At 46.4% G+C, this 21,377-nt stretch overlaps 1 protein-coding gene across 1 annotated transcript in view; it reads left to right on the top strand.

The window, feature by feature from the left end:
* The first annotated feature begins 244 nt into the window (after positions 1-244).
* The window catches only part of FAM171A1 (family with sequence similarity 171 member A1), a 134,018-nt gene continuing 112,885 nt past the window's right edge, over positions 245-21,377 (top strand). The window contains 1 exon segment of the mRNA XM_030322201.1: positions 245-357. Coding sequence (XP_030178061.1) covers positions 261-357 — 97 coding nt within the window. The 5' untranslated portion in view covers positions 245-260.

Genomic DNA, 21,377 nt, shown 5'->3' with positions numbered 1-21,377 from the left:
GGCACGAAGGGGTTAAAGAGTTGGCGGAGCCGCCGCCGCGGCTCTTCGGGGAAACCCACCGGGGCGCGCGGAGGAGGGAGCGGCCGTGGGCTGCGGAGCCCGGCGCCGCGCCGGGCGGGGGCGCGGCCAATCGGGCGGCGGGCCCGGCGCGCGCGGAGCCAGGCGACATGGAGGGAGGCGCGGCGCCCGGCCGCCCCTGACGCGCCGCTCCGTCCCGGTGGTCGGCGAGCCCGAGCCGCCCGGGGCCCCGCGGCGCGGAGATGAGCAGGTCCGCGGCGCTCCTCTTCTGCCTGCTGGGCTGCAACGTCTGGAAGGCGGGGACCAAGACGCTGCGGGAGCCCGGCGCCGGAGCCCAAGGTCGGTGCGCGGCGGCGGGGCCCGGGAGGCGCGAGGGCCGGCGGCCGGTGGGCTTTTGTGTCGGCCGCGGGCCTGCCGCAGCGGCGGCGGCGGGCGGGGAGGCTCTCGGGCCGCATTGTGTCGGCGGCCGCCGGAGCCCCGGCCGCAGCTTCGGCCGCCGGGCCTGCGGCGCACCCCCCCCCGCCCCGCTCCCGAGGGGGCGGCGCCGCCCGGGGCCGCCGAGGCGCCCCCGGCAGAGGCTCCTTGCGGGGTCCGCGGCCGAGGCCGGAGGCGGTGCGGGCGGCACCAGCTGTTGCTGCTTCGGGGGGCTCGTCTGCATGCCTCCGAGGGTCCTTCCCTTTATGCCGTGGCGCGGACACGAGGCTCCATCCTCCCCTTCGCCCCGGCCAGAGCGGCCGCCCCGGGGTCGCCGCCGCCCGCTCTCCCCCTCTCCCGGCCCCCCCCCCTGCCCTCTCGGGGCTCGGGTCCTGGAAGCCGGAACGCGAAGGCTGACCTCGGCCCTTTTGTTGTGGCGTGTTGTGGGGGGTGGGGGGGTGGCCGCTGCCTCTCGGGTGCCCCCGGCGCCCTGGGACCCGAGGTCCGTGGCCGCTGGCCGCCACCAGCCTGCCACAGTTTGGGAAACTTTGGGGGTCTCCTTCTCCTCCCCGTCCGACGTCTTTTCCAGGCCTTAAGGGATTTGCTCAGCGGCCCAAGAATCATCCCCAAAAGGGGAGACAGAACTGGGAGGCCTTAATCATTAAAAAAAAAAAAAAATCATTTCTAGGTCTGTATGTCGCCAGCTCGTGCCTTTTGTCTCATCTTTGGCCTCTGCAAATCTGCTTTCCAGACCTGGGAGTAATGTGGCCGCCTCTGAGAATGGCCACAAGCCTGTCTTTTGTTTTTAAAATAAGACTTTATTTGGAGGGGATCCCGAAGCTTCCTTTGCACGCGTGTGAGGGGACAAAATTGAGTGCTTCTCTGCTGCCTGCCTTTTCACAAGGGTGAGTGAGGCCGCCGCAAATGAGCATCAGCACCCACACCGGATCCAGTGCCCGGCCTCCCCCCGGGCCTCTCTGGGCTGCCGAGAGGGTTTCCCTGCAGCGGTGTAGGCCCCCACCCCACCCCCACCCTCCGCCCACCGACTCCATGCCCCTGTCCTCTCCTGGCAGAAAGGTGTGTGTCCTGTAAGGTCTGCCCAGTGGATGCAATGAACGAGGAGCGCCTCATCCCCGCGCACACCGTCCTCTAGCACAGACCGTGCCTTCCTCCCTCTTCCTCATGCTAATAACCTCCTTCCCTTGTAACAAATACTCAGAGCTTGGATTGCCTGGGAGCGGAGAGCCGTGGGTGGGCTTCCGCCCGTGATGTTATGACAGGCAAGGAAGGTTCTACCGTAGTGGTCTGGGTTTAGTTTGTTACCTTCATGTTGTACCAAAGGTTTTCGCATCGGGCTCTTGCTGTATCATTTGTTGGCATCTCTTTCCTGCTTTGCTTTTTTCTGTAGCTATGATATAATAGAACCGTTATGAACTGTGTGTAAATTTAGTAATGTATATTGTGGAAAAGGGGACATTGACAAGGTACAAAAAGACCCATATGTCTCTTCAGTAGGAAATGAATGTTTAGAACATTAGATCATCGGTGTAGAATTGTAGTCTCTTTCATTAATATTCTACTGCTTCTTTGAATCAGCTATTTTAATGAATATGATATTTGTGTTTCAACGAGGCCATTAATTCCAAAGAATGGGTTGAGTGTTTTTGCATTTGAAATAGGAATATATGGAAATATTAAGTTCATGTGCTTATAAAATAGGGGAAGACAGGGCCTCGGTTGAAAAAAAAAAAAAAGTCATGAACAAAACCTACTGCTGCAATTGGGTGAGGACCACACTAGACAGAGATTGGGTAACCAAACTCCCAGAAATGGAATATTCTATGAAGTGGGTGAAGAATGATCAACCAATGAAGATATCGATACCATGGTTTGAAGTGTCTTAGTCTATGGGATGGTTTGAATGGAGGATTAAGTGCCTTGGAATGCCCCCCATCCCCCTGCCCCCCTGCACCGCAATTAGTGCCATTAAGTAGAATGGCTTTTTAAAGTGTTGAGCCCAGGAGCTCTACCAGAAGTCAGGGCCTCACTATCACCTAGATTTTGAGCTAGGACCGTTTTTTAGGAGAGTGGATGGTTGCTCCTTTGACATTGGAAAGTAACCTTACCCCCACTGATTTCTTTGAACCCAGTCTTGTCACTCGGCTTGTAACATAGTTATTATTTTTTTTAACGTTTATTGTTTAGGAAGAGAGAGCACGAATGAGGGGGTAGGCAGAGAAAGAGGAAGACACAGAATCTGAAGCAGGCTCCAGGCTCTGAGCTGTCAGCACAGAGCCTGACGCAGGGCTCAAACTGACAAACAGTGAGATCAAACTCACGAACCCCAAGATCACAACCTGAGCCGGAGTTGGACTGCCAACTGACTGAGGCACTCAGGCGCCCCTGTAGCATAGTTTTTAAATTCACCTCTTCTCTATCTCCTGGATCTCATGCACAGTGAAGAAAAATGCTACATCTGATTTCACTGTGCAGTCCCACCACAGGTTGTAGATTGTTTTGAACTTAGTTGGTGCTCAGGTAGCGCTGAATGAGCGAAGGATTGAAGACAGTTAATAGCATACACTATAGCACACTGTGGTGAAGTTTTAGAGGAAATCTTCAGTGTTTACCTTCTCGGAAACCTAATTTGTAAGAGTTTTGCTTTTATTATACAAACGGTTACTTGAATCATACTTTGAACGTGCATTGCACACATACCTTCTGCACCAACAGGGTTGAGAAATGACTCAGGAAAAACTCCTCAGAGAACTGGAACACACAAATGTGTATGGTTTACAGTGGTGTTACAGTTACGTTCCTGGGACTAAGTGACACCTTCTGTATTAAATGAGTGTTGCTTCATCTAAGGCAATTAACATCTACAAAATTCCTTGGCATTGCTTTGCTCAAGATATTTAAATAAATGTATTCAAGATAATTGAATAAATCGTACTCAAGATAAAATTTAAGATTTGGCTCCAGATTTTTTCGACTGTAGCTACTTTGACCCAGCAAAGGGCTTTCATAGACAGCGGTTGTCAGCGTGAAGTTTTGCTTTGCGAATCATGAATTTGAACTAGCTCTAGAATATGATTGCGTGTTTTCATTGTTCTCATCGAAGTTTCTCTAAAGTGTTTATAGTGTCTATTTTTTTTTTCTGGGAATTTTACAGAAACTGTTATTCAATAGTACTGACTAATTTTTACTTTCTTAACCTCTTAGACAGCTGTGTATTGAGGCTGGCTTAATAGAGGGGGCTCTCCTTGGAGCGCAACAAGCTGTGCAGATGTACTCCATAGAGATATTTTTGAAGCCCAGCACTGTTTTTACATGCCAAGAGAAAGGTCAGAGCTAGGTTAAGGACTTCATGCTCAGACTTATATTGTATGATCTTTATTTTGCTGCTCATTATCTAATAGTGATGTATTTTGCAATGATGTGCTAACTTTATGTTCATCTCAGAAAAGCTACAATCTGTCATAACATTGGAGGTGAATGGTTGGCTGTCTTTCTTCTCTCCGAGAGGCCTGTTCTTTGCCAAATTCAAATTTCGGTTATTAGAACACCGTGATCAGTTGAAAACCCACGGAGCGATGGAAAATATCAGGAGGATCGTCCAACAGGCATGACTTATGCTGATGGTATAATGAGAACATAACATCTAAATAAAACTCCTGGGCTCACATCCTGGGAAAGTGTAGAGCTTGGATTTGCAGAGGCCACTGGACTTTGTTGCACACCAGGTGTGGGAACTCTGTTGGAAAAACAACAGCAGCATCTAGGTAATTTCTGGCAGAGGCTTTGAGATGACTTTATGGGTTTATATTTGTGTCCTGTTTGTACTTTTCCTGTAACACTTTGTAACATACAGCTTTCATGCTTAACATTCCGACCAAAAAAGGGGGGAAATTAGGTAGATTTCTCAAGTAGTAGGTTGCAAATGAAAGTACTTTCTAAGCTTCAGTCAGTTCTTTGTTCTAAAGACATTTCTAATATCTCTGTAAGTCAGACCGTACATTTGTATTCTTGTTGGGGAATACTAATTTAGTTATTTTAGTAAATACTCCACACGAAAAAGGCACACGCAAATAAGTCAGACCACAGACGTGTATATTACTGAAGGAAACATTGTATACAAAATTTTCAGAAATCTAGATGGAAAAATTTGTCCTGTGATGGCACCCACCTCCCGTGCTTTGTGTGAAACATGCCTAATGGAAATCATCACATATTTCAATAATACTATTATAGTTTGATCAATTACAAAGAAGTAATTGGAAACAAGTCATTTTCATTTGATTTTACTGAATATAACTTAAGGATTTTTAAAGACCTCAGTACTGGCTAAATGCTCAGTTCCACCAAACATGGAACTGAATGTATTTTAAGTGTATTTTTTTAAGTTTAGTTTTCTTAGTAATCTCTACACCCAGTGTGGGCTTGAACCTGCAACCCCAAGATCAAGAGTCATATGCTCCTCCGACTGAGCCAGCCAGGTGCCCCTAGATGTATTTTTTTTAATTAAGCTTCAGCACTCTAAATAGACCAGTTAATTGTATGAAATCATAGTGTTTTTTTCTTCTTTTTAAAACAATTTTTTGAGTTTATTTATTTTGAGAGAGAGTGACAGAGAGGAGGGCAGGGACAGAGAGGGAGAGAGAGAGAGAATTCCAAGCAGGCTCTGTTAGCACAGAGCCCAGTGTGGGGCTCAAACTCACAAACTGTGAGATCATGACCTGAGCCAAAACCAAGAGTCAGATGCTTAACTGACTGAGCCACCCAGGTGCCCCTGAAATAATTTTTTAAAGAATTGTACAGTGTGACCCCAATGTGTGTCCTACTTTAAGTAAACCATTGTTTTTGTAAAATGCAGCTTGTAAATAGGCAAAACATGAGGCAATTAACCACTCTAGAAAGGCTTCATAATAAGCTCCCTAAACACAAAACAGTTCAGTCAGCATGTTTAAGGTGATTCCACCTTCCTCTGATCAAGCTCTTTGGAATGACTTCGCCATTTTCCAGCCCGTCTGCAAACATTTGCTCTTTTTTTTTCTTTCACTTACCCCTTACAGAATTTAATCCACATGGATTCCAGTAATTAAATCCTTTTATGTGGATGACTCCAATTTTTCTCCCTCTGGCTTTGACATAATGTCTTGGCTCTTTTTCTTCTTATCTGACAAGCTACTGGATGTCCCCCCTTCAGGACACTGAGTCTGCCTCCAACTCCTCATCTTTCAACCTCCCCCAGCCCAGCACAGCCTAAATTCTCTGTTAACTAGGCTTAAAATCTGGACGTCTCCTTAGACCGTTTGTCTACCTTGTAGTCTATACAGTCAGTAGTCTTACGGGTGCTTTTATGTAGCACGTTTATGGAGATGTCTTTAGATCAAGATAGACGCAATTGTGTAGTACAGAAGGAACCTTGAGGTCAAGTTTATCCTCCTTGTTCTGGAGATGAGGAAACTCAGGCCGAGAAAACTAAGGTGATCTGCGGTCACGGTGCTTTCTCCCCACTCACATCCTGTGGAAAGTAGATAGAATAATGGCCCCTAGAGATGTCGATGTCCGGATCCCTGGACCTTTGAATATATAACCTATAACCGCTGAAAGAGGGAGTTTGCAGAGCTAATTAAGTCAAGGGTCTTCAGATGGGAAGATCAACCTGTATTATCCAGATAGGCCAATGTAATCCAAGGATTCTTAACCGGAGCGAGGTGGGGAGATCAGAGGGAGAGGAGATGTGACCAGGGGAACAGAGAGACAGTGGAGCTGCTTCACTGCTGGCTGTGAGGATGAAGGAAGGGCCGTGTGCCAAGGAATGCAGGCAGCCTTTGGAAGCTGGAAAAGACAAGGAAATGGATTCTCCCCCAGAGCCTCCAGAAGGAATGCTGTCTCACTGACATCTTCACCGTAGCCCAGTTGATACTGACTTGGGGCTTCTGTCCTGCAGAACTGTAAGCCGTAAAATTATGTTGTTTTGAGCCCCTGAGTGGTGGTAATTTGTTAATGGCAGCAATAGGAAACTGATACAGATACCGACCCCCAAGAACTGTGAAGACAGCCTGGCACCCATACAGCCAGCATAAGGGCACCGTGGTAATGGGCCATTTGGGGGGACCGCAGCTACTGAAGGTAACATTTGGAGGAGCGCGTGGAGTTTTTTCATCTTCTTAACAAAAGTCTGCCAAACTGGAGCCATGGTGAGGATCCTTGGGGAGTACCTCACGGACCTCCCCCGCCCCACTATCACCAAACAACTTTTTTTCCCAGATGCACTCTGTGGGCTGTGACTTTTATTTGTAAGCAAAGTGCATGAAATCCTCTGCGTTCCTTCTAGAGTGGGTTTTATTCATATCTGCAGGGAGAATACAGAACCGCCCCCCCAAGCCCCCTGCCAAAAGCTAGTTTTAGAAGTCTTGCTTGCTTTTAAACTTGGCTCTAATTTTTGTTGAAACCTGTCTCTTGGTCACTAAATGGGTGAAAGGCCGCTGTGATCGAAAGGCGCCACCAGTGACTTTGTATAATGAAAGGATAGGGGACCACTCCCCCTGGAATGGCCTCCCGCGTGTTGCGTGTTGTCTCGGGCTGGGCGCCCCGCCTCTGATACCTGTGCCTCTCGTCGGCGAATGGGCCCCAGTGCGAGGGCGGTGTGGTGTGGAGCACCTGGGCACTGCACCTGTTGAGCAGCACAGGAGGAGCAAAACTGCTTGCTCTGCAGTTTCTAGCTCACCGGGAGCAACGTTCAGTCCAGTGTAGCCTAGAGAGGGGGAGCTATATGACAGCTGGACAGGTCCCGGGGGACCAGCTGATGGGGCCTCTGGTACAGAGGCGGGGATTCAAACCTCAGGGGCTGGGAGGAGGAGGGTGAAGCGTCCCGGTTGGAGGCTTCTCCCAGGGAACTGAACTCAAGAACAGAGAGGAGCTTGGCTCTTGTCGAGTTCAGGGCCTTGGTCTAAAGGTAAATAAGGAACGGAGAAAGGGAGAGAACCACTCAGTCATTTTAAGACCTCGCCTCACGTGAAGGCGTCACACTTCCTTCCCGTTGTGTCTCATAAACGCTCCCTCACTCACTCCTCACTCACGGTCGTGTATCCTCACCCTCATAAGGCACCTGTTGAAAGCATCCTGTCTTCTCTCTCTCTCTCTCTCTCTCTCTGTGTTGTAGTCTCTTCTTTCAACCCAGGCTCTTTCCACGTGTCCCTCTTCAAACGCCATCGTATTCTTGTTTCTCTCCTGCAGAAAAACATTTAATCCTTTCCTGTTGCCCAGCATGTAAAGTCTAAATTACTAAGTCTGGCCTTGACGACTTTGCTGCCTTTCCTCATGCACCTGCTCCAACCTTTGCGCCCCCTGCTTCACCAGCTTAAATCCCCTTCTCCCCATTCTGCTCATCACCCCTGGATGACCACTGTGCGTCCTCACTTCCCTTCACCTCCTGCTCCACTCTATGCTCTTACAACCCTCCATACAGAGCATGCGCCCTGTGAAGACTTATGTAAGTATGCAAAATACCTACTAGACAGAAGAGGCTGGGGGGGACAGCATATTTTTGGGTAAGCTTGATTATTTAGAAATCCTCGGCCTCTGATATTTTATAGTCCAGCTGGAGGACAAATGGAAAAATAAATTAAGAAGGACATCACCAAGGGACTTTTTTTTTATGTAATTAGGCAAGAGTCTCTTGAGTAAAGGTGAAAGCTAGTAACAGTTGTCTGACTAAACGTCCAGCTATAAGCTGTGATGTATATTTCTAGATGTTTCAAGGATTTATCCACAATGGGACACAGGAGGTTTTATTTTAGACAGTATAAGCATGTGGACATCTCTCCGTGCTCTTAATGGTTATAAATTAGGTTAAGAGATGTCCTACTGGGAATCAAATATTTACGCAGTGGCAGCATTGATTGGAAATGTTGGTACTCTTGTCGGATGAAGCTCTGAAATAATGGTTACAGGACAATTAGGTTAAAACTCATATTTACTTAAGTGGAGAGATAAGGTGGTCAAATATAGACCTGATATGTTCATCCACTATTTCGAATCCTTAATTTTATGTAACATTTAAACACATACTCAGATATGAAAACTGACAAGATCTTTTGGGTTTGGGGGGGAGTAGCAGGCAGAACAGGAAAAGCTGGCTTTTAGAAGAAGACACCTTTGAAGTAAGCACTGAGTTTATAAAAGGTGGGTTTTTCCTTTTGTTTTGTTTTGTTTTGTTTTGTCTTAAGCTATACTGCACAGGGACAGAGAAATGTGAGCTTGAGGAGGAAAGTTAATTATTTCCAAATCAGACGAGCATTTCATTTGCTTAGACTGACTTTTTTGAGCACAGGATTTGAATGGAAAACTTCCTGAATTTGTACTGAAGGAAAGGTTTCTAATGTAATTTTTAAAACATTTTTTAATGTTTATTTTTGAGAGAGAGAGAGAGGCAGAGAGTGAGCAGGGGAGGGGCAGAGAGAGAGGGAGACACAGAATCGGAAGCAGGCTCCAGGCTCTGAGCCATCAGCCCAGAGCCCGACGCGGGGCTCGAACTCACGGACCGTGAGATCGTGACCTGAGCCGAAGTCGGACACTCAACCGACAGAGCCACCTGGGCGCCCCTCTAATGTGATTTTTAGTGTAATTTTGACAGAGCCGAACTCAGTCCCTAAGGTGAGCCACGCTATCCAAGCCGTCACCGGGAGCTCTGCCTCAGTGGATGAGGTGCCCGCTCCCCCTCTTCGCCCCTGTAGTGCCCGAGTGGGGTTGTGCTCTGCGTCCTTTGCACCACGGTCCACTGTGGAGGCTCCAGGGAGGAATTTGCTTGCACACGAATTCAGGTGGTAGTCAGAACGCAGCCCCTTGCGGGTGGATACCAGGCGAGGTTCCTCTTTCCTTGCCCCTTGAGGCTGCCTGCAGTCCTTGTCCCCTTGCCCCTTCCGTTGCTCAGCCGCAGCGACAGCACCTGGGCAGCTTTTCACACCTCAGATCTCTCTCCGATTTCTCCTGCTGCTGCATCTCTCGGACCACAGCCAGATTGACCTCTCTGCCTTTGAAAGGGGCCCATGCGATTAGTTGAGCCCACCGGATAATCCGGGAAAGTCCATAACCTTGATCACCCCTGTAGTCTCTTTTGCCACTTGACGTAACGTATCCGCAGGTTCCAGGGGTGAGGGTACAGATGCCTTTTGGGGGCTCCTGCCTGCTGTAGCCAGAATGTAGATGAGGGGTCACCGGGCAGAGAGGATGGGGAGGCAGATTTCCCTGCCGTCGAGGTCAGTGAGCACGGGAGGGAGGACAGTGGAGCGCCTTCCCTTGGCGAGTCCTGAGGATAGCTCTGGACGAGTGTCTCTTCTGTCCTTTCCTGCGCCAGGACCTTACAACTCTGACATGGACTCGTACACAAGGAAGTCCTAAGACAGCTTGTGGGATCCCAAATGCCATGTTTAAAGTCGTCCTGAGTTTTCCTATTTTGTCTCTGAGAACTTGAAAGTGAAGTTTGTTTCAATAACTGTGATTTACTGAGTTCACTGAATGGTAAATATTTATGGGATCTCTTATATTTAATGTTAAATCTGTGAAATAGTGGCAGACACTCTCTGCTTCCTTCACAGAAACGTGAAGAATAATAATGGCAATTAGCTAACGTGCACTGGGTGCTTACCACCTGCCAGACATGATGCTAAGTACCTGGGTGGATTATCTTCTTTAATCTTCATATCGTTCCCGTGAGACGTAAATATACAGTAACTGGCAGAGGCCACTGTGTGACCGTAGGCAGCCTGCCCCCTGCCCTCAGACTGTGCTATCATAAGATTTGGAGGATTAAATTATAATTTCTCATAATTTTGATCCTGTGGCATTTTACCAGCATAAATAAGGGACTCTTAATAGGCCTGGTCGTTTGTATGCTGAAAAGACAAATCACCTCCCTTGTGTGGTCCCTGTTAGCCTTTGAACCATGGAAAGCAACCTCGAACGGTCATTTTCTGAGCGGCTCCTAAGAGCCGAGCTCTGTGCTTCGTGTTGTGTGGGGTCCAGATGTGTAGAAGCGATAGGAAGCTCCCACGAGTACCTCTCCTGAGCTCTTGAGGGAGGTCCAGTCGAGCAGGGTGGGATTTGGGGTAACACCCAGCTGGGCTTGGGGGAATCTCCTGGCTTGTGTTCAGAGCCCATTAGTTTTTGGCAAGACTGTTTATATAACAAGAGAAACTCGTTAGGACCCAACAATTGGAGAACTGGAGGTAGGGAAGGATGTGGTTGTTTGTAAAATAGTCCTGCAGGTTTGTTTGGATCCGTAAAGTATGATGGGATGCCCTTGCTCCCCTTATGGCACCAAGTGAGGGCTTTACTAACTCTGAAGTAAGTGTGAAATACCGGTGTTTATTTGGTATTTGAATTTACTTGCAGAATTTTAATCCTTTTCACTCTTTGAAACGACTTTATTCATTCCTCTTGGCTTATACAATGATCCTGAAAATAAAGTTTTAAATGATGCTAATTATGGCACTGTAATAGATTTTTTTCCCAACTTATTTCATGAGCATGTTTGGCCATACAAAAAAAAAAAAATGGAAAGAATTTTACAGTGAATACCCATACTCACCACTTAGATTCTGCAGTTACCATTTTACTATTCTTGCTTTATTCCCTATCAGTTCATCTTCCTATCCATTAATCTGTCTTATTTTTTGATGCATTTTCTTTCTTTTTAAAAAAATTTTTTTTTAATGTTTGTTTATTTTTGAGACAGACACAGAGTTTGAGCGGGAAGGGGCAGAGAGAGAGGGAGACACAGAATCCAAAGCAGGCTCCAGGCTCCAAGCTATCTGTGTAGAGCCCAGTGCTGGGCTTGAACTCAGGAATGATGAGCTCATGACTTGAGCCGAAGTCAGACATTTAACCAATGGAGCCACCCAGGAGCCCCTTTACTGATGTATTTTAAAGTACGTGTCAAATATACGCACTTTCCTCCAAGTACAACGGCAGGCATATCATTAATTAGGATTCAGTATTCCATTTTTTCCCAGAGGAAAATTTACATACAAGGAAATACACCAGTCTTAAGTGATGACATGTGTATATCTGTGCGAACCCAAGTCCCATCTTGATACAGAATATTACCATCATTCCAGAAAGTTTCCCCAGTACCCCCTCCAGTAAATCCCTGCCTCTGCTGCTTGGGGGCAAGCGCCTTTCAGATTTTTTCCACCATAGGTTACTTTTTTGCCTGTTGTAGAACTTTCACATGAATGGAATCATACATTCCATACTCTGGCTTCATTATTTGAAAAATAGTATTCCACTGGGTGAATATCTTACAGTTTATCCATTCTCCTCTGGATAGACACACAAGTCCTTTCTGGTTTTTGGTTGTTATATTGTTGCTGTGAACATTTTTATACATTTGTTCATTCTTTGGGCATGTTTTCATTGTTCTTGGGAAGAAACCAACATTTCTGGGTTATAGGTAGGTGAATGTTTAGTTTCTCAAGAAACTGCGAGATGTTTTTCCATCATATTTTTCTATACTCCCACCAAAAATGTGTGAGAATTACTGTTGCACCACATTCTCACCATCATTTGGTGGTGTTGGTTTCTTTAGTTTTAGCCATTTTGGTGGGCTAAAATATACATTAGGTGGCTAGATCGATACATTAACAATGCAGTGCATACATTTCATTTTCCAGCTACAGTTTTCCAGGCTTTAGTTTTTGAGGAGTGTTAGAGCACTTTTAGAAATCAGAATTGTTTCGCCATTTTGTTTATTTTTATTCTCAACAATGTTTTATTTATTCAGGCTTTAATTTTTCTTTGATAATTAAAGTCTATCACATGACCACATTACCTCCTCACTGAATATTCCATCTGATCGTGTAGAACCACCTTATCGCATACCTACCAAGTAAGCCGTGGTACATGCGTGTGCATCTGTGTACGTGAGGATGTGTGTGTGTGTGTGTGTGTGTGTGTGTGTGTGTCAGGATAGAGAAGGAATGAGAGAGAAAAAGAAAAGTAACCCTTCCAGAGTCTAACATTTACATACTGCTCAGGTTAGATAGGTTAATATAGGACTAGAGATTATACAGGACTGTTTTGATACTTATTCTCTTTAAAGGAAACCAAATGTATATGCCATTTACGTGTAAGAATCCGTACACTCAAAGAAGTGCCAGGATCTCTTCATGACCAGGCAGCTTCTAGGAAGTTTCTTGGGATACTTTGTTAATAACCCTTTTGAGTCAGTAGTGTATTGAGTCAGCTCCTCAACATTAGAATACTTTGAATATTCTAATAGCCTCTTTTAATCAGTTAAGATAGTACAGTTCCAAATGTATTCATTCACAAAAGCCAGAAAAACTTTGAATCAGAGTTGAACATAACAAGAGAGCTATGGGAGAAAATGAAATTCCTTGAGATTGAAGAAGCTCCCCTAATGACTGGGTATATCCTTTGGAAATTTAGACAAGATAGCATCGTTTCCTTCTATCCTTTGCTTATGCCATTAACCTATACAAATATACGTTTGACACTTCAAGGGAATGTGCATGTCTACCTGCAGATTTTGTGGGGCTGGGCTATTCCAGAGATCCACGTCTGGGATTAGGGAAAAAGTGGGTGTTTGAGTCAGGTCCTTCCTCTATTTTTCATTTCTGTTTCTTCCCTCATGTGGCCTCTTCTAACTTTTAGTCTGTTTCTGAGCCGCCTGCCTTTTAGAAACTATATCCGTGCAAAGAACAGTGAGACCTGTGTCCGGTTTCCCTGCTGTATATACTGTTGCCTTGTTAGTAAAGCTTTTCTCCTCAAGCCCTTTGTCTGGTTTCTGTGAACTTCTGCACAGACAGATAGAATTAGTGGCATAAATAGCCCCTCTGTTTAAATTAAAATAGAGATTTCATAAAAAGAGAAGTTTTTTCCAAACTTAGAACGTTTTCTTGTTTCCATACTCATGAGATACATTTGTTTCCTCTGATTCCTGAGTATGGAATCTCAGAGCCCTGCGTTTATTCAGTGTTTACTGTGATAGAAAGTTGTTCTCTGGGAGCTGCTGGCCCCTTCTATTATGTTTTTGATATTAAGGAAGTCTGTGGTTATTCCAAGTTAGGAAAGCACAATAGCGTTAGATAAATGCAAGTCCATTATTGCAAATATCGCAGTACGAAAAGGCGGTATCTGCTCAAGGATGACCTAAAAGAAGTTACTTGCGTTTGATGTCACTCGATTAAAATACTCCCATCTAATGGGAGGTTGGAGGTAAGTGGCTTTTAGATGTCTCTTTTAGAACAAGGTTTTTCAATTTTTGCTTGGGTGATTGATCTCTTTCTTTGTTACCTACCATCTGCTGTCCATGTTTTTGAATGTGCGATAAAGCATATGGGAAAGGAATAGAAAAGTTAATGCATTCAACTGGTGAGGGTGGAGGACAGTGTCTGCAGTCTGGTCAAGTTTACAGCCCATCTGCGAGCACAGGGAGCCCTTTTAAAACGTAGCTTTGCTCTCCAGGCTGTCTGTGCAGAGCCCCCTCGGTCCACCGCTTGTCCAAATGTCACCAGGACGGCTGTGGCGAAATTAGGTCTCTCCTTCCCAAACTATTTCACTTGGCACATGGGGCATATACTCAGTGCACAGTTTCATGGGTACGTTTTTTCCTTTACTGTAAACTTAAAGACTGCCTAGTGAAATTAACCTTAGAAAGTGATCCTTTAATTCAGCTCGCTCACCTCTTGGCAGCACAAACCGTTAAAATGACTTTTAACGCCACTTTGTGTTTTGATTCTTGTGCCTCAACGTAGATTTTGAGTTAGAGGTAACATTGATAGAAGTCTCCCATTGTGTTCTTTCCCCACTACTGTTTGAAACAGGTTTGTTTTGTTTTTTTTTTCTTACCATCTTGAACCTCATTTGCCTTTTCAAATTTAAAAATAAAATCATTGCCTATAAAGATTTCAGTGTCTTAATGGAAACCTATTAGATGTTGCATTAAATATTAAACTGAGACATTCTAAATCAGTACACGTAAAAGTAATACATAAATGCTAAGTAAACAAGAGAAAGGAGTTAATGGCTTTCAGACTAGGATTTTTTTTATGTGCACTAATTAGATAACATGTTAATTAAGGTGGAACTATTCCCTGCTTATATCTTCCCATTTGTTTGTTTTGTTTTTAATGTTTATTTGTTTTTGAGACAAAGAGCATGAGCAGGGGAGGGGCAGAGAGAGAGGGAGACACAGAATCTGAAGCAGGCTCCAGGCTCTGAGCTGTCAGCACAGAGCCTGACAGGGGGCTCGAACCCATGAACTGTGAGATCATGACCTGAGCCGAAGTCAGATGCTTAACCAACTGAGCCACCTAGGCGCCCCCATATCTACCCATTTCTAAATTCAGAATCCTTAAGGAGACGTTTACATGAGAGAAAGGCCTGGCAAGTTAGATACTTCTTAAACTTCTTTTCCTCTTAGCTGCTTCATGGCAGATGAACCACTCTTTATCCATCCACCCATCCACCCATCCATGTACCCAGCAAAGAGTCTCTGCTGTCCTTACCTTTCACCACCGGAAGGTTGATAATACTAATTTCTTAAATGGCAGATTTTCAAGTGCTTTCAAGTCCGTTATCTTTTTACTCCTCATAATCCTGAGAGGTATCAGGAAAGAGATTATTCCTTTCTGTGCATGTGGGTGGGGGAGCATGGCTTGAAGTCATGCACTGGTACAGCATGGAGATGATAATCCCACATACATGCTCCTCCTCTGTTCTCTTAGAGTGTCTCTCTCGGTTGCTTTAGGCACTCACACTCACTGTTTCAGTCATGATTTCTGCTCAGGGATTCTCCAGTCTGAGCCACCCAGTTTCTGGGCAGCCGTCATGCTCCCTACCAAGTAGAGCTCACATATTTAATAATGAAAGTGGGCATTATCAGTCACTTCTTATGGTTCCATGCTCTGGGGATCCAAAGATAATTAAGCCCCCACTTTTCAGGAACTCGAGCTCCTATGGGAGAAGCACAGATAAACAAACCACTATAGGGAGGAGCAAAGCATAGAGGGATGTGGAGGAGGAAATAACTAACTGGGCAGTCAGGGAGGCTTCCCAGGAAAGTGGCTTGTGAGGTGGGGTTTGAAGGCTAGGAACCACACAGAGAAGGGGAGGAAGGCACTCCCAGGGCCACGCCACCATCCATATGAATTGTAGCTTTTTTGTAGTTTATAAAGCATTTGAAAAAGACTTTTTTTTTTTTTTTTTGTCAAAATGACAGTGGAGTTGCTGAGCTGCTGGTAAACTCCTGTCTCCTACTTCCTGCAGGGGCATAATGAGTAGTGGGTATTCTTCTAGGTCTGTGAGCCGGGCGCCTTGTCTCATCTATCTTCCTCACCCGAATTATTACACATCCCCTTTTCTCGTTGATTCTGCATGGTTGGTCAGTCTTCAGCCAGATATCCCAACATCAAAGGGACTGGTTTTCTCAGTATCACTCGTCTCAACTCTAGCCCCTGCTAATCTCATGGAATTTATTGAGGACACAGTCACCTTTGTTACTGAGCTCCTTTACTGTCTTTTTTTAAGTTTGTTTATTTTTGAGAAAGAGAGAGAGAGCACGAGCAGGGGAGGGGCAGAGAAAGAGGGAGAGAGAGGGTCCCAAGCAGGCTCCGTGCTGTCAGCATGGAGCCCGACGTGGGGCTCAAACCCACAAACCATGAGATCATGACCTGAGCCAAAGTCAGATGCTCAACAGACCGAGCCACCCAAGTGCTCCTACTTTCTTTTTTTTTTCTTTAAGTTTATTCATTTATTTTTCAGAGAGGGGCGGGCGCAGAGAGAGAGAATTCCAAGCAGGCTCTGGGCTGTCACCGTGGATCTTGATCTCACAGTTCGTGTTGAGCTGAAATCAAGAGTTGGACACTTAACTGACTAAGCCACCCAGGTGCCCCTACTTTCTTTTCTTCACTCTTGTTCTGCTCTTCCAGTGGAGTTAAGGGAAAGTGCCCCACCACAGCAGCCAAAAGGGTATGGAAAGTTCAAACTCTTTAATGGCAACTTTAGCAGCGGAAGAGACTTTGAAAATTGTTGAACATCACCGCTTACACCCAGATCTTAGTTAGTTTACATGGGGTTATTGAACATTGCACTGCGTCTCTTTTCAGGTACTAAAAACGTTTGAGATAAGGAAGCTGATGCTGATTCTTGTTGGGATGGGGTGCGAGGGACCTGGTGCCCAGAGAAGGCTCCTCCAGCGGTCCTCATGGAAGCCATGGTAGAGGCGTCTCCATGTGGGGAGTGGCTTCTTGAATGGCTTCAGGAATGGCTGGAAGGTTCGTTGGATTCTCTTTGCTTTCGCAGGAATTGAAAGGGAAGGGGCAGAGTGTGGTAGGGAGAACGTACAGTTTAAGTGCTATTCGCTCTCTCATTCATGGATATTTATTAATCCTGTCCTGTTACTTGTCAGACAGTATAAAATAGACTCACGATCCCCACTGCTCCAGTTTACAATTTCGTGGATGCAGTTAACTCTTCAGTGAGTGGGACTGCTGTTTCAGATGGAAACGCATACCTAGGCTTGTTGTAGAACACTGTCTTTAGTGTGAGCTGTGTGCATATGGCCTTGTTCTGTGCTGTGTACCGCACCAGCCCCGGCTCCTTCTGTTTCTAATTACATGTCATTTTTCTAGGTAGTGCTCTAAGTGACTTCCTAGCTTGCTGTGAAACCCAACAGGTTTGCTAATAAGCCCATTGCAATTGTCACACACACACGCACACAAAGAGAGGGAAAGAGGAAAGAGAAAACAAAAAAATTATATAATCCTATCTAAAATTGAACTTGGGAAATATTTTCCATTTCCTCCTAGCCTATTACTGTACATAATTTAAAATTGACACTGTTTTAGGTGCTAGCATGAAGCCAAATTACTTTGAAGAATTAAGGCTAATGGATAAAGAAAAGGCAGACAGCTTTATGGCTCAGAGCAAAGGTGAAATAAAACTGAAAGAAGTTATAAAGTGAAACGCAATATAATGAAAGTAGTACTTGATAACTTTCTGAGGCTACTTGCCCGGGCTCCGTGGAACCTTTGGGATGGGGAGCCAAAACAGAAAGCCAGTTCTCACCACTACTTCCCAAATTTGAAAACAGATACGAATCACTTGGTGGTCTTGTCAGATTCCAGGTCAGTGGGTCTAGTGTGGCCCCTAAGATGCTGTAACTCTTACCTTGCTGCTGGTCGCTGGACCACACTTGAATTGGTGAGGTTGTTCACTGCCCATCCTGTCCTAATATTTAGGGACAGGCAGAAGCAGACCCAGGAAGCCATCGATTGAATCTGGCTACTTTTTCCTCAGATTTTTAGCCTTGCGGTTTAAGAAAGCTACCTAGGAAATGTATTCTCACCTTATTCAAAGCCTACCTTCAAGAGAGGTAGCTGGTTTAATATGTTCAGGTGTTGGGGCGGAACCCACATCACTTGTGACTTAGAAGGAATTGCGGGCCTTTTTTTAAGTAAGAATTCCCACTCGGTTGCTTCATTCATACAATTAAAATATTCATTCATCATGTAGTAACTGTGTAATGAAAACCCTGCGTGGTTCTGAGTGACTTTTGGTTTGATTATCTTTAATTTGCCTGCGGCCCGTCTCCAGCCGTGCTGCATATAGTTTTAAGCCAGTAAAAACTATTTCAGGGCAATAGAAACACTGATACCATTCCGTTTCTTGTTTATACTTGACACTGAACTATCTTTTTATACCTTCTGTTTAATAATTTTTTAAATTTATTTACTTACTCTGAGCTAGAGAGCACAAGTGGGGAAGGGGCAGACAGAGAGAGGGAGACCGGATCCCAAGCAGGCTCTGCCCTGTCAGCACAGAGCCTGGTGCAAGGCTCAAACCCACGAACCATGAGAGATCATGACCTGAGCCGAAACCAAAAGTTGGATGCTTAACCAACTGAGCCACCCAGGCTTCTGTACCTGTACCTTCTTTTTAAATGGAGTACGGCTGTTATAAACAGTAAAGCTTGCACATTTTTATCGGTTTTATGTTAGTATATGATCTTTAGTTTTGTGTGGATTGCATCTGGAATAAGTCACTTATTGCCTGCTGTTTGGGCTTGTTTAAATAAAGAATAGCTGACCATTGTTACTCAGATATAGAGTCCCTTTTTTCCCCATATATTTTTTTTAATGCTTATTTTTGAGAGAGGGAGAGACAGAATCCGAAGCAGGTTCCAGGCTATGAGCTGTCAGTACAGAGCCCGACGTGGGGCTCGAACTCACAGACAGTGAGATCGTGACTTGAGCCGAAGTTGGATGCTCAACCGACTGAGCCACCCAGGCGCCCCTCACCCATAGTGCTTTGTTTTTTTTTTAAGGGCTAACTAATGACTAGACTTCTGAGTCACTTTATTCGAAAGACATGGCTTTTGCACCACACTCAGATACCAGCAGCAGGCTGTGCCTGCCGCCCCAGCCGTGTTTTCTTCTCCGTCCCTGTGTGGAAGGTAGGTGAGGCCCTGCTGAGGCAACGAAATTCCTAAGTGGCCTTTTTGTAATTTATCTCCCTGGAGATTCTTGGCTGCCTGCAGAGTCCCAGAAGACCTTCATGGGGCCGGTAAAATGATGATCCGTGTGAGCATTTGACATTCCACCTCACGAGGGTTGTATGTATTTCTGTTCTGTGCTTTTAAAAGTAGGAGGTAGAGTTGGGTGCCCCCGTCCTTTTCCTCTTGAAACGTTCATCTCCTTGCCTCCAGAAGAAGTACCACATGTCCAGATGAGAGCCTGGGTGCTTAGGAGTGAGCTCTGGGCTCGACTGGGCCGGGCTTGTGGGCCGCAAACCAGGTTCCTGGAGGGAGTTGGAGGGGGAAGAGGTTGAGAAAACCCCCGAGGCCTGGCCCATCGCATTCCAGCTTTGAGCCCGGAGCTGTGCAGTCAGCACGTCCCAGCCTGTGGCTCTGTCTCTCATCTTCAGCAGATCTGGAGGCCTTTCCCCCCACAAGGAGGGACATACCTGTGAAACAGCCCCCCCCCCCGGACCCCAGAGCCCCCGCGTACGATTTCTTCCATTCCGCTGCCAGGAATGCTGTGGTCTACGCTCAGTGTCCCCACTTGCTCACCCCCACATTCACCCTGTAACCCTCTGCTGCCCATCCCCCATCCTCACCACTCCTCAGGGACCCCTTTTGCCACAGCCAGCGCTCATTCCCCGACCCGCTCTCCTCTGACACCAGTACTTTCGTCTCCATGACATGCGGCCCCAGCTTCCACGGCAGAGGCGTCTCCTGGCTGGTCTCCTGCCTGGGCTGCCCTTCCTCAGTCCCCATCGGGTCTCCCCTTTCCTCCTCTTCCTCTTCAGAGAAAGCTGTGACCTCGGGCTCCAGCCCTGAACCCCTCAGAGCATCTGCTCTACACTGGGGCCCGTTTCCAGCTGTCAGCTGATGGACCCCCAGATCTCTCCCGGCTGCCCCCAGGGCAGTCCTCCCCCCTTCCCCCCCCCGAGCACCACCTGGGCTTTACTGGCCAGGGGTCTTCATTCGTGGTTGTCCAACATGCTCGCTGTGCTGCGCCTTCGGACCCACCCGCCCCCACCCCCCCTTGCCCGAGTGCTTTGTACTGACTCATCTTTGCTCTTCCTAAAGCCTCAGGCATCCTCCCCTTCGGGGGCCATCTCTGGCTCCCCCTTTCCCTTCCCGAGTCTGTGTGCATACCTTTGCTGTTCATTCAACAAATATTTATTGAATGGCTCCGTATTCCTGGCACTGTTCTAGGTGCTGAGGGCACAGCAGAAAACCCTCCCCGCCTGGTACTGAGCAGCTGTGTGTACACATGGGCAGTCCGTCCATCTCTCCTTGAGGCCGGAACTGCCTCCCATCTGGTCCTCAGTGTCTTTGCTGAAAGAGCGAATCTGGTAAGGCCAGTTTTCTCCTCTTTCCACTGTGCCTTTCCTCCACCTCTCTCAGGAGCGAAAACAGGAAAGAGAACTTCATAATCACAAGATGAGCCAGATAAAATTGCATCACTGTTTCTGGTTTCTGCATCCAGTTTGTTGAATTTTCGTGTGTGAGCACGGTACAGAGTGTGAGTTGAATGCTTCCTTTGTTTGATAAATTTGCTCAGCTGCAGCCCACAGCGAAAGTTTCTCTTCTGCTGTGTCCTTTGTTCGGAGCTGAAGAACCCCGTTCTTTGAAAAGTCACTGAGAGGGATGTTCTGCTTATATCTTATTCTAGACAGCCCCTATGCCGGGGACTACCAAAGCATTTGTTGGGAAACAAAACACAGCGTTTTCAGATGTTTTTATCTTGTAATACCGCCATTCCTTTTTCCCAAAACAAACTCACACAAATTGACTTTGGGACCATTAGCACTGGAGCTGCAGATTAAACTAAGGACACCCAGTTGAGTGGCATTTCAGACACACAGTGAATAAATTTTTAGTATAAGTGTGCCCAAATCGTGCATGGAACATAATTACACTAAAAATTATTTGTTGATCATCTGAAACTCAAGCGTAACGGGACATCCTACATTTGAGGTCACTAAATCTGGCAACCCTTACTGCCAGCAGAAGGCACTTGTTGGGATTAACCGTCTTTTAGCTCTCCTTTCAGTCATGGTGACTTTCCGAGGGACGTCCTCATATTTGGTGAAGGCTCCTGCCTTTGCCGACTGTAATCGCAGCCCCACCTCTGAAGCACTTCTCAGCCCTCATTAAGCGGGAGGAACAGTGACAGGCACCTCTTTCAGCCTGGAGGTGTGGGACCAGCTGTGCCAATGTTGTTTGGTTGGGAAGGTGAGGTCACAGATGTGAACCCAGTCTTCGGTCCTTGAGGCTGCTTGCCCGCTACAGACGTGGAAACAGTCCAATATGCAAATATATTCAGTTTAGCTCAGCGATAATTTATTACGTATTGGTTTGAAAGGCAGAGAGGGAGAAACTGTGTCCTCCTCCAGGATGCTCATGGTCT

The sequence above is a fragment of the Lynx canadensis genome, chromosome B4 (assembly GCF_007474595.2).
Source record: "Lynx canadensis isolate LIC74 chromosome B4, mLynCan4.pri.v2, whole genome shotgun sequence".
NCBI lineage: Eukaryota > Metazoa > Chordata > Mammalia > Carnivora > Felidae > Lynx > Lynx canadensis.
Note: the sequence above shows the minus strand (reverse complement) of the source record. Positions and strands in the feature narration are given on the sequence as shown.